Genomic DNA, 13,398 nt, shown 5'->3' with positions numbered 1-13,398 from the left:
TCATACGGGGCGAGGGGGCTACGAAGTAGCCATGCCTAAGTGGGATGCACAAGAGGCTGAGATGGAGCAGAATGGGATCACTCCAGAACCCACGCGAGAAGGATGGGACATTAGGGCTCGAAATTGGTTCCTCGCGCATGGTTGTGAGTATGATATGAAGACAGGGAACATTGTTGAAAGTGACAGCAGGCTTAGGGTACCCAGGGAAGAATGGATTAAAGTGACGACAGAAATAAAGGCGGGAAAACTAAAGTTTGTTCCCGATAGAGAGAAAGACTTGCTGACGCTTGTCCTCGGTAATCCTGAGAAGGGAGGACGAACAAGAGGCTTCGGCCCTAGTGTTCCGTGGTCGCTTGGGTTTCCGGCCGACGCGGAGACTTATAGAAGCCGAGCGAGAGCTAAAAACGCGAGCTGGAGGTGCAGAATGACCGGATGGCCGAGTTCCAACGCCAACTTGACCAGCAGCAGCGGGAGATTCAGCAGCAGCAGCGGGAGATAAATGAACTAAAAGGACAGCGCCAGCCAGATAATACCGCTGGCATATCTCAGCGACGAGACAGCAGCGTGGCCGACTCGGAGGCCCCTACTACACGGATGATAGATGGCGGTCCTGGCGACCCCGTGGATGGAATCAAGGAGCAAACACCTTGTGATCTCCTTGTGGTGTTCAGGAACATGTCTGTTAAGGTGGCGGTCGGCTATGTCTTACCTGCATTTGGACCTGAAGGTGAGCCGGCAACATGGCATGACAATGAGATTCCAGCTGGCTATGCTCGTGTCGGGGTGGATTCAGTTGTACCGTCGTGGGAGACATTGGAGCTCGAAATCCCTGGAGGTGATGGGGGGCTTACACTCAGAGAGGTGTTGGGAGAAATCATTCTCTGGGAAAAGAAGAACATCAGGCTGCCAGGCTGGGTAGCCCCTAGTACCCGCCGTCCGAGCAGGTCACCATCACCTCCTCCGGATGATCGCAGGCCACCATCACCTCCTCCTACCGATCACATGTCGCCACCATCACCCCATGGGTACGACGTCGACCACGACATCTGTAGTCCATCTCCATCTCCAGCGCCGCCGCCTCCGCCCACTAAGACTCGGAATGCACCCTACCGGAAGCGTTTCAAGAGTCCTATCCGCAAGATGTCGCCCCTCCCAAAAGTACCAAAGGTTCCTCCCCCCGTCCTTGGGATCTTACCGTCGAGGAAAATGCGGCCGCTGTTGCGAAACACAACTATGATCATTTCCATAAGCCAAAACCTCCAGCCGCCAGAGCCATACACCGAGAAGCAAATAGCATATGCTACTTCTTTTCTGAACACACCATCGCAATATGACTTACACGAGAAGAAGGATGACTATACACGCCACCTTGCGAGGGTAATTGATGACAAGAGGGAGAATAAAAATGCTAAGAAGAAGGATGACAAGGCTAAGAAGAAGGATATTGCTACCACGAGCAAATCATCAGCTAGAAGTGCAGCCGAGAAGAAGTCAAGTTCAACAACTGCACCCCTCAAGACCAAGGAAACGACAAAAGGAAAAAAAAGAAAGGAAGTTCCCCTCCTCGGAGATCAGCCCAAACAATCGATCCCAGCACTCAAAGTGTTTAATGTTCCCAAGCTGTACCAGGAACAGGGTGGTTTCGATATGGAAGAAGGCTGCAAAGCTAGCGGCTGCTCGTGATGTTACCGTGGAGGAATTGATGTCTGCAGCAGATGCTGCAGTACCCACTGCTGATATAGTTCCTCAATTTGTCTACGGGGCCGACTTGGTCAGCAAAGAGCAGCTGCATAAACTGCCAACACATATGCGGAATTTGCATCGGTGGTACCTTGATGCATGCAAGGAGAACATAAGGTTCATCGTGGCGCATATACCACGTGAATATTACTACCGAAAGGAGGAGATCCATATTGAGATAAATGAACTCGGCAGTTATTCAATTTAGATGCCCTCGACAAATCTCTCATGAGTTGCTATTGCTTGTAAGTTGTTAACTACATATAAGTTCATTTTCATTCAGTTCATATTCGTTTTCATTGCATATACTCATTATTTCTTATGTGTTCTCTTATGCGGATCGAAGATCAGTGAATGCAAAAGTCACAATATTATCAATATTGGGTTTGTTGACCCAGATAAAGTAAATGTTCAAACGGTAAAGTATAACCGCGAAGAAACGGGGGGAAACCTACTCAGGTTTTTGGGGGAGCAATATTTCTATGATTCAATATTGTTTCCTTATAACTACGAGTGAGAGTCTTAATGATCTTTTATGCACATTCAATTAATGATTTTTTCTTACTCGATGTTAAGTGTAATTCCTGACGTATATACATAACATGTGCAGCTTCCACTAGATACTACTAGACATTAAAGTTGATAAGGGAATAGTTGAAGTAAGAGACCCACTGAGTAGAGGCATGGACGGGTTCCGCGACTTGCAGAAGTTGCTCCAAGTGTAATTTCCTTCATCACCGCGCTATATCTTTTGTGAGATATCAATTAATTATCCACTCATTCAATCATTCTTTTGCTTGGCAGGGCTTGGACAGCTTTCAAGAACCATCATAAGCAGAGTACCTGGGCAGAGAAGCTAACATTTACTCATGTACCGTGCCCTCAGCAGCCACAAGGGACGAATCTATGTGGATACTACGTTTGCGAGTCCATTCGCATGTTAACCACTGAGAAGCAGAACAATAATAAATTCAACGTAAGCAATAACATTCACAACTTTATTTATTTTCGTCAATATTTCGTTATCAACATTGATATAGTCATACTCATCTCATTTTCCTATATAGGTCGACTACATGCGGGACACACTCCAACCAAAGGAACACCTACTAGAAATTGCGGAGGAACTGGCAGGACTTTTGGTTAAAGAAGTACTAAACAACAAAGGCTTGTTTAGTCCAAATAGAAGCTCTACCTCCAAATAGACGGTCGTTAGTACCGCTTGTCGATCGTGAGCTAAATGTATATATATGTGTGTAAGGGGAATCTACATGTAAAGGGGAATCGACTTTTGCTTCCAATATTGGTTTGATCGATCTATATATATATATAATGAATGAACGTGTACCACTTCTAGTAGCGTACAAATATATGCAACTTTTATTTTCGAATGAAAAAATGAGGTGGCGGGGGGTGCTACACCCCTCAAACCCTAAAGCAGCAGCGTTGTGCGCCCGCCACGTAGAGGGCCTTTTGACGCGGGTGGTAATACCACCCGCGACAAAAGGGCCTGTCCCATGCGCGCCCCGCGGCTGCCACGTGGTGGACCTTATGTCGCGGGTCGTAAGAGACCCGCGACAAAAGGTGGACCTTTTGTCGCGCCTCCCTTGTCGCGCCTGGCCGCCCGCGACAAAAGGGTCATACGACCCGCGACATTAGGCCTGTTTTCCACTATTGAGAGGTTCGATGTTTCTGTTTGATTGTCATCTCAGTTGTGTATTTTCCTCTTTGCCAAACAAAGTATCCTGCACGTAGATAGTAAGTGTATCTGGCATTCTGGCCTTGGAAGTTTCAGGAAACATGAAGTTGCAGCTTCTCGCGCGCGACCTTCCCTTGACGCACGCCACCCAAATGTCTAGACTATTTTTCATCATTAGCAGCATATGGCGATCGAGCAAATACGAGGGGCACTCCCGGACATTCCTGCAGTTGTGTGCCTTGATTTTTCAGAGCGACGGCAACAACGAGGAAGCAACCTTCGATGGGGTTGTCCAATGAATTGAGTCGTTTGATCAGACATGCACTTCTGCTCTATTGTCTGTTCTGGCCACGTTCATATGAACCCAACAATGCAGCAACCTGCACTTGAGCGTGCACCTTACTCTGCTGGCCACGCATCCAACATGACAACCCAACTATGTTTGTTCGCAGTGTGTTGCTGAATTGGACAAGAGGTGTAGAAGGACATCAGCGTTGTCTGTGGCGGCAGGTGGCCATACAATCATGAGAAGATGGAGATTCCTTCTGCGTTCAAATATCCCAATTCCCAACCTCCTGATTGGTTGGCAGAGTCAGAAGTATAAACTGCACCAAGCACCAGTTCATAACTTCATATATCCTTTGATCCCCTTCGTTTACTACATCTTCCATTTCGTTTCTGTAGTCTTCCATGATCCGGAATCAAACGTAACATTCGTGCAGTGTATTGTGCCACCAGTAGCCGAGACATGCCAGGCACATAATCCCACTCATTGAGCCCTGCTGTGCTAACCAAACACGGACAATCAATAACTCCGGGTGGCTCCTGTTCGAACGGATCACTTAGCACAATAATCCAGATCAAATGGAGATTAGCGGATGAGATTCTTCCTGTCGACAGCTCAGTTCATCACGCATTGCTTCAGCCTCTGCGATATAAATACAGGGTGAGCCCCAGACCCGAGGCACCAACAAACCAAGCTCGTCTTTCCAACCATCCTCTTCCATTAACATACAGAAGAAAATAGCAGCAAAGCTTCAATCTCCAAGCATGGCTTGCCATCAAAGATCTGCAAGCGCGCCTTCGAGCCCTCGCTCGAACAATTCGGAAGTTGAGCAGCAGCTCCAGAGTCTGAGCGCAACAATCTCAGCAACCGTTGACATCGATACAACATGCGATGGTTTGAAGAAGCTTGAAGTCATCTACAGCTGCATCGACAAGATGATATGCACTCCCGGCAACCAAGTCATCCTCTGCCAAACCCAGCAAAGGAATGCTGTGGAGACAGAGCTTGGACGGTCACTCGTCGTGCTTGATCTCTGCAACGCCATGCAGGAGAGCTTCATGGAGCTGAGGATGAGTGTTCAGGAGCGCCTCTTGGCTCTCAGGAGAGGAGAAGATGCATCTGCTCAAGTCAAGTCGTACATCCGGCTAATGAAGAAGGCACAAAAACAGTTCACGAAGATCAGCAAGAAGACTGTTTCTGACGACAAGGACTGCAGGGTGATGATGCAAATGGCTGAAGCGAGAGAGGTCACCATCTCACTACTCGAATCCACTTGCGGGCTTCTGTCGAAGCAAATTGAGATGCCAAAGTGCTCCCTTGTCTCCAAGACATTCCAGAAGACAAAATTCGTTTGCCAAGAGGAGAAATTGCGGGCACTGGAGAGCAGCATCGGTGATCTTCGGACCGGAGTGGAATTTCTGTACAGGAGATTGATTCACAACAGAGTTTCGCTTCTGAATATTCTTAGCTTGTAGATACGCTGAGCATGTATGCTCTACCGGTTCTCTGCGATTGACATCCGAGTTTTATAGGACAGGTCAATCACCACAAATTTTTGTACTGTAGATGATATGTATACAGCTTCAAATGTGTGAAAATATGTACTAATTGAAACTTCATTGCTGATGATATACAACTTCATTGAACCCAGCCTTTGTCAAACCCAGCAAAGATGACATACAACTTCTTTTTCATTTCTGGAACCTGAATCCCTAGGCTCCCGTGTTCCTTTGGTTGGAGAATGATATTCCATTCAGAAAACTGATATTTTGTTCCAAGTTGATCACTTTGCCAAAAGAAACTTGACCTATAAAAATCTAACATTTAGTGGGTATCTCTAGAAAAGGTAGCATAAACATCAGAAGATTAGATTTATAAGAATGTAACTAATAAGCACAAGTCATTCTTCATATGAGAGTAACAACCCAACTTTCAATCAAAGTGGATCCCAGTATTTATTAAGTAATTTTATAAAATAGATTGGGACACATAGGTATAAGAAAGGAAGGAACCAGTTTCACAACCAAAAAATTATTTGTACTGATCCTCTTCCTCTTTTGACTTCCAATTTTTTTTACACGATCTTAAGTCCGGATAGTTGTTCAAAGATACATAAAAAAATCCACGTTCATGGCTTTCTCCAAGTTCTCCATGAAAAGAATAGTATCATTAACATACTGAAGGTTTTTTTTCGATAAAGGATGCTTTATTACTTAAAACTTAATTAAGCATTACACTCGGCCTCTGTATAACTAAGATGATTGCTCCAAGTTTAGTAAAAGGAAGAAAAAAAAAGAGAAATACAAGTACTCATCAAGAAATTTTAAATCGCCCATGGAGATGGATGACAAATTCATAAATAAAACTAACATCCATGTTGGATGAAAATATTCCTCGCCGTGTCCTTCAACCATGTAGACACCTACGTAAATAGGTCTCAATTCTCCACACGTTGTTGAGACCACCATGAACGGAGCAAAATGGTGCACAGGTTGATCACTTGCATGATAGAAGACTTTTATCATTAAAAATCTAGTCATTTCTATATAGCCAAAACGATCAAATACGGCAAACGCTTCAACCTAATAAGAATTACAACCATAATAATATAGTCAAGGATAGACACCCACTTTCACAAGATGTGAGACAAGGCACCCACCTGATGTTAGTGTTTCAAGGTATTTCAGCGCTGATAGCACGCTATAGCGTTTCTAGACAGCCCGTGCTACATCATTCCAGCGCTATAGAGGTCAGAAGGATGTATGCCACGACCAAGTTGCCTGTGGAGGAGAACCGGATCATGTTCACCGACTTGAGCATCATGGATCCGGACCAAAGGACCTGGTTCAGAGAAGTAGCGAGCCATCATTAGCGAACATGATCGCCCACATAAATCCTATTTTGCTTCATTTCGTTCAAACTTGTATTACTTTTGCATCTTGATTAGCTATTATTTATGTGCACTTTGTAATTGACTAAATTAGCCCTATTTTGAAGCATTATTTTCGTTGTTTGTATGGCCACTTTGTCTCATGTATTTACCTTTTTTTGGTGAATTTGGTTGAAAAAATAAAATTCTGCTTAACGGACAAAATGTGTCGGGCCGCTAGGCTACTCCAGCCCAAAGTGATATATACGACAACAACGGTAATTTCGTATTCACGGTCCAATCCACTACTTCTGCTCCGGTGCTTCTCCCCTGGAAAAATTATGGGTTCGTCAAACACAACAACAGTGGGGATTCTTCCATACATGTTCGTAAGCGGGCGCACGATCGTAATTTCAGTGTAGGTCCACCATCCATTAAGCCCTGTACAGACCCGGATGGTCCGTGTTGTGTTGTACCTCGTTTTGTACGCATCTACGGTCATGTGCGTGTGCCGAAATAGAAATGTCCTATAAAGATCTTGCTGACGTGACCTCTTTTTTTTTTTTGCTTACATGACGTATATATACCGTATCAATACAGATGGTATACATGAGCTGGATATGGATTTCGGCGGACCCAATATAGAAAAAAAACAACTATAACCCTTCAACTTAGTTTAGGGAGGAGCACCGGAGTAGCCCTCCCAATCCACATAGGTACAACCGATCATTTTTCATGTCTGTATTAAATCAGGCAGCTGACGGTACCCTAAACATATGCCCCCGGGAGTAACAGAGCCCTAGGATTGGAAAATTTAATTGCAGAGGCATTGCTCGCCGATAGGGCAGGACAAGTTTCCCTTGAGCATTTGATCCGTATGCAGCAACAAAAGTCCCTTGTTCTTGGTCACCCTTCTCTACAAGCAATGATCCTTGTGAAAGCATGGTATATTTGGTGGGAGAGGAGACTGTACCTGAAGGAAGGAAGATTACAACCACTGTAACGAGCAGCCATGTCTATTACAGTACTAGCTTCAAACTTTACAACTGTTGCATCGTCAAAGAGAGGCAACATGAAGAAACGGGGATGGTTAAACTAAATGTTGATGCTTCATTCTTTGAAGTCACCGCCTCGGGAGCCACTGGAGCTGCCCTGCGGGATGACCGTGGCATGTTTATTGTTGCTTCCAGCCAGGTACTAGTGCAGGTACTGGATGTGGAGTCTGCTGAGGCGTTAGCTCTCCACCATGGACTCCTTTTTGCGATGGAGATAGGATGTAACAGAGTGAAAATAAATTCAGACAACCATGCAATTATTGATGCAATGAACCTGGGTGGTTACTCAATGAGCCCAGCAACAACGATTCTAAATGATTGTGCTCAGCTAGTTCAGAGATTTTATGAAAGCAACCTTTGTATACTGTTCAAGAGATTTAAATGGTGTAGCAGACGAAGTAGCAAAACATGCTAATGATGCAGGTCCTGCTAAGATGATCTCCTCATTTTATTCTTGCTAAACTTGTATCAGACTTAACTATTATTGAGTAAAATAAAGGTTGTTTCCCAGTGTCCAAGAAAAAAAAAAATTTAATCAACCCACAAGCCACCAGGCCCATAGTTCTAGTGGCCACGGCCTGGCTGGCTAGCATGCCTCCCGTGGCAGCACGCGGCATGTACACGAGCGCCCGCGCGCAACGACGACGATCTACAGCCAATGGTTGGGCTGCAGCTGGACACATGCATCCCTCCTGGCGTGCCAAGCTAGGCTTAGCTGCCATGCGTGTGCGCAGATTTTTCATGGTTTCTACGCGGAAAGTGCCATGTGCACATGAGCACATATCCTCATTGGACTTTTGGATTTTTGAAATTTTTTAAAATCTCGCTCTTTTATGTTTTCAAAAATTATGGCATTAAATATGTAGATAGATTTAGACACGAGGAGTGTAGTCAAAAAAGTCCCATTAAAAAATACTTTGTATTTTGGAAAATACAAAAAAGACAAATTTCTGACTATAAATAGTAGTACAATTGTACGTATATTTTGTCAGTCTACTGTCAGAAATTTATCTTTTTTGCATCTCTCAAAATATAACGTATTTTTTGACGGGACTTTTTTGATTCCAATCCTCGTATACACATCTATCTACATATTTAATGTCATAATTCTTGAAAGCAGAGAAATATGAGAATCTGAAATTTTCAAAAATTCAAAAGTGAAGGGAGCACTGACTCCCATGTGCACAAAATCCTTGAGCTTCCTTTCTCGATCGTGCATGATTTCTAAACAAACTATTTTATCAAATACAGTACGTTCTTGTTGCAGACCTGATCCGATGTGCGCTCAATCCAGCGAGGATGCTAAATTATTGGACATTTTGCTTACTGTGTTCTGTCTTTCTCTGCTTCCTAGCAGCTGTTTCGGGAGATACGTGGCACTGCGTGAATCAAACTGCGGTATTGTACTTGTTTTTATTTCTGGCATGCATGGCTGATTGGAATGCTACTCCCTCCGTTATTCTAGATAATAGGGTTTACCTATATCTTAGTTCGATTGAGATTTTCATAAGTATCATTCACCTGAGACAGTTACAACTCGTAATAGTTGCACCATAGAAAAATGCATGCAACTGAAAACAAATTGCACTTTTTCTTTCACCGTGGTTGCATTTTTTGGGGGTGACTGAGATATAACAAATTCTAAGTCAGGTCGACTAAGACATAGTACACCCGCTAAATATAATACTTTTAAAAAGTTCAAATCAAACTCCCAAAATACCTTATATTTTAGTAACAGAGGTTATAATGTACATTACGGGACATTTCTGTGATATAAGCATGCACACATATAGATCCTCTGTACTCTATAGTTCCCTGATCTTGGAAAATTGGAACCTGCAGCTTCTCACAATCCCCTTCCCCATGATGAATCCTAGTCTGCAGAAAAATACAAGACTTAGTTATATGGACACTTATGTGTTTTGATTTAGGGCATCTCCAGCGGGGCGACGCATTTCGGACGCCCAAACGGACGCGTTTCAAATGGTCGAAATCGACCGCGCGTCCGTTTGCTTCGGGGGCGGCTCCAGCGGCACGATGCATACTTTTTTCCCATTCATAAAAGTCATAATTTACATTAATAAAAAACATAAAAAGACTTTTAAAAGGCCATAAAGGCGTGCTAAACTAGGTACTGCCTACTGCTCGTCGTGGTGACGAGGTCGATGAACTCCGGCGTCGACCATGGAAGCTGGTAGGTCGGCGGTGGAGGAGGAAGGGCAGGTTGCGGCAACTGTGGCCAGGCCGTCGCCTGCGCAGAAGGCTGTGGTGAAGGTGGCCACGGATCTCAGGCCGGAGCAGCAGCCGGCGCGCCGTTGTTGGAACGCGTCGGCGTGGCCGGAGGAGTCGCCAGCCTCCCCTGCGCGAGCGCCGACTCGCAGAGCTGTATTGCGAGCCAGTCCCACATAGTGAGCTCGTTGAGCTCCTCGAGCTCGCTATTGGCCAGTGCCATGGCAATGGCCTCGTCCTCGGTAATGTCCGGCGGCTGGGTCTCCGGATCCCACGCCGGCCCACCGTCATCGTGGTCGTAGTCTGCGCGCTCCGCCTGCTCGTCCTCATCCGTGTCCTCCTGGTCGTTCTCCTTTTCTTCCACGGTGATCTCGCGGTCGAAGTACTCGAGGTCACCGAGGTAGCCAGCGCGGCGGTGCGCGTCGAACTCTCACGTCCCGAACGAGATCCAGTTGTAGGAGTTGAGCGCGTACGCCGGATCTTCTCGGAGATCCATCGGCAAGATCGCTCGGCGGCGGCGCACCTCATCTAGGCAGGTTTGCGTCCGGCCATGGCACCGGCCGATTTTCCTTCGAAAGGTGGCGCGCGAACTCGATGCGGACGTACTACTCGACCCGTGGCTTCTTGCCGGACCGCGAGCCACTAGCCTCGTGGTCGTTCTTGGTCTTGCTTAACGGCCAGCATTTCTTCCCCATGGCATCGTTCGGTTGGATATTTTGGGCTCTGGCAATGGTGTGGTCGGGCAAATGGGCGCCGGGAGCGTTCCTTTAAGAGGCTCGAACGTCATCTCGCCTTCAATGTCCTGCCACTGCGACGCTGCCCAGCAGCACACGCTCGCGGAAGCCGAGGCGCGCCATTAACGCGGCCTTGGAAAACTACAGCGCGCCGCCCGTAAGTAATGCCGCGGAAGACGAAACATCTCTGCCCCTGCCAGGCGGGCCCGTGCGAGGACCGGGCGGACGACCGCTGCGTCTGCAGAGACGCAAACCTGACGCATTTTTTGGCCACGTTTCCGTCGCTGCGGACAGCCCGGTCACTATGTGTTGTCCCGCTGGAGATGGTATCAGACGTACTTTTGGCCGGACAGACGCAAACGGTCGCTCAGCGTCCGTTTGGATCACCCGTTGGAGATGCCCTTACCGCAACAACGAAGAGGAACTGAGGAAGCAACCTTAGACGTGCCACCCAACAAAATGGGTCATTTGAACCGATATTTCTGAAACCTCGGGTTTTTAGCAGTTGGGTACAAATAGCAGATCTTGCTTCGAATCTCTGAAACATGGCTCAACACTGACGAAATTTCCATGCAATTTCTATTTTGTTTGTTCTGGCCACGTTCATCAGAACCCAACAATGCATCAACATGCACTTGAGCGTGCACCTTTCTCTGCTGGCCACGCAACCAGCATGACAACCCAGCTATGTTGGTTAGCAATGTGTTACTTAATTTGTCTGTGCATGCAGTGGCAATGCAATCATCAGGGCAGATGGAGATCCCTGCTGCCTTCTTGTCCATATAACTAACTACAGGCTACCTTCTCAAATATCAACCTAGTGATTATAAGTAGTATGTAGAGTCCGAGAACCTACACCACCAAAGAAAGTTCACAATATCCATTGCCCCCTTCGTTTTTCACAGTGAAGTTTTCATTGAAGCAATTCCTCTTGTATTTTATTTCCAACGCTGATGCTGCTACATAAGCACTAGAACATATCCTAATGTCGAAGAACCAGCAGAGAACCAAACTAGTGACCCAACATTAAACTATACACTCGTGCAGTGTGCTGTGCCACCAATAACTGGGACATGCCAGGCAAATAAGCTCACTGATTAACACCTACTGCCCTAACCAAAAACACATAAGCAACAGCATTGTCTGAAAGGACCTTGGCTGGCTCTACTCCAACAAATCAATTAACACGATAATCCAGATCAGATGGAGGTTAGCGGACGATATTCTCTTAGTCAACTTCTCTATGCATCATGCCATTGCTTCAGCTTCTAGTCTCCATATAAATATAGGGAAAACCCCAAAGGTCGAGCATCATCAAACTGCAGCTCGTCTTGAGTCTTGACAACCATTCTCCTCCAACTACATACAGAAGAAGAAAAGCATCAAAGCTTCAATCTCCAAGCATGGCTTACCATCAAAGATCTTCAAGCGCGCCTTCGAGCCCACGATCAAACAAGCCCAAAGTCGAGCAACAGCTCCACAGCCTGAGCACAACAATCTCTTCACCATCGGCGACCATCGATACATCATGCGATGGTTTGAGGAGTCTTGAAGGTATCTACAGCTCCATCGAGGAGATGATGTGCAGGCCCAGCAGCCAAGTCAGCCTGCAAAGGAAGGTGGTGGAGGCGGAGCTCGGAAGGTCACTCATCTTGCTTGACCTCTCCAACGCCATGCACGAGAACTTCATGGAGCTGAAGATGAGTGTTCAGGAGCTTCTGTTGGCTCTCAGCAGAGGAGAAGATGCATATGCCCAAGTCAAGGCATACATCCGGCTAGCCAAGAAGGCGCAAAAGCAGTTCAAGAAGATCAGCAAGAACACCGTTTCTGACAACGACTGCAGGATGCTGATGCTAATGGCTGAGGCAAGAGAGATTACCATCTCACTACTCGAATCCACATGCAGGCTCCTGTCGAAGCAATTTGAGATGCCCAAGTGTTCTCTTGTCTCCAAGACATTCCACAAGAGCAAGTTCGTGTGCAAAGAGGAGCAAATGAGGGCACTGGAGTGCAGTGTCAGTGATCTTGAGTCTGGAGTGGAACTTCTGTACAGGAGATTGATCCAAAACAGAATTTCGCTTCTGAACATTCTTAGCTCATAGAGCTCTACCGGGGCACCCAATTTTTGCAGGACCTGTCAATCACCACAAAGTTTTGTACAGTACATGATATGTATACACCTTCAAATGTGAAATAACATATACTAGTTGAAACTACATGGTTTCTTCCTTGCAAACGTAACTTGCATAGTACCTCCGGCTCGAATTAATTGTCGCAACCCATACATTCAAATGTGCCATGTCCAGTTTACCTCCGCATCAATTAAATGGGGCCAGAGAGTAGTATTCTTTCTCAGAAAGGGAAAAAAACATATCCTAATGAAAACAGAGGAATTTTAAAACTTTTCAGTCGCCTAGAAGATCAAGAATTGCACCATCATCCTGTCCACGGAACTGAGCAACAGGGTTTACATTCTTTTTCGTAAAGGGGAGGAACCCCAGCCTCGAAATCAACCAATACAGTCATTCTAAAATTAACAGGGACTTACATGGCAGCGTTAAGAACAATGTTTCTAGAATTATTTTTGCATCCCAACACTATTGTTAATTTTCCACAGCACCGACGAACAGAATGATGGCAGGAAAGCAATTGTTCAGAAAGATCATATGATTACATACTTACATGCGCATGTAAGCTAAAATCAAGAGAATTTTACAAGTTTATCTCTATCTCAGACTCCAGAAAATGGCACCTTAGACCATACTGGGGTACTGGAACAACAAAGC

General features: G+C 45.8%; 2 protein-coding genes across 2 annotated transcripts; both read left to right on the top strand.

Annotated features, from left to right (window-relative positions):
* Positions 1–4,489: 4,489 nt before the first annotated feature.
* Positions 4,490–5,200, top strand: LOC124680618. Its single transcript, XM_047215691.1, has one exon. The coding sequence runs from the start codon at positions 4,490–4,492 to the stop codon at positions 5,198–5,200; it is 711 nt and encodes a 236-aa protein (XP_047071647.1).
* A 6,815-nt stretch (positions 5,201–12,015) lies between these two features.
* Positions 12,016–12,714, top strand: LOC124680610. The gene has a single exon (XM_047215681.1). It carries the CDS (start codon positions 12,016–12,018, stop codon positions 12,712–12,714), a length of 699 nt encoding a protein of 232 aa, XP_047071637.1.
* The last annotated feature ends 684 nt before the right edge of the window (positions 12,715–13,398 follow it).

Source organism: Lolium rigidum, chromosome 1 (assembly GCF_022539505.1).
Source record: "Lolium rigidum isolate FL_2022 chromosome 1, APGP_CSIRO_Lrig_0.1, whole genome shotgun sequence".
Lineage (NCBI taxonomy): Eukaryota > Viridiplantae > Streptophyta > Magnoliopsida > Poales > Poaceae > Lolium > Lolium rigidum.
Note: the sequence above shows the minus strand (reverse complement) of the source record. Positions and strands in the feature narration are given on the sequence as shown.

Coding starts and splice junctions, on each gene's coding strand:
- LOC124680618 (XM_047215691.1), top strand. CDS start 4,490: ATGGCTTGCCATCAAAGATCTGCAAGCGCGCCTTCGAGCCCTCGCTCG.
- LOC124680610 (XM_047215681.1), top strand. CDS start 12,016: ATGGCTTACCATCAAAGATCTTCAAGCGCGCCTTCGAGCCCACGATCA.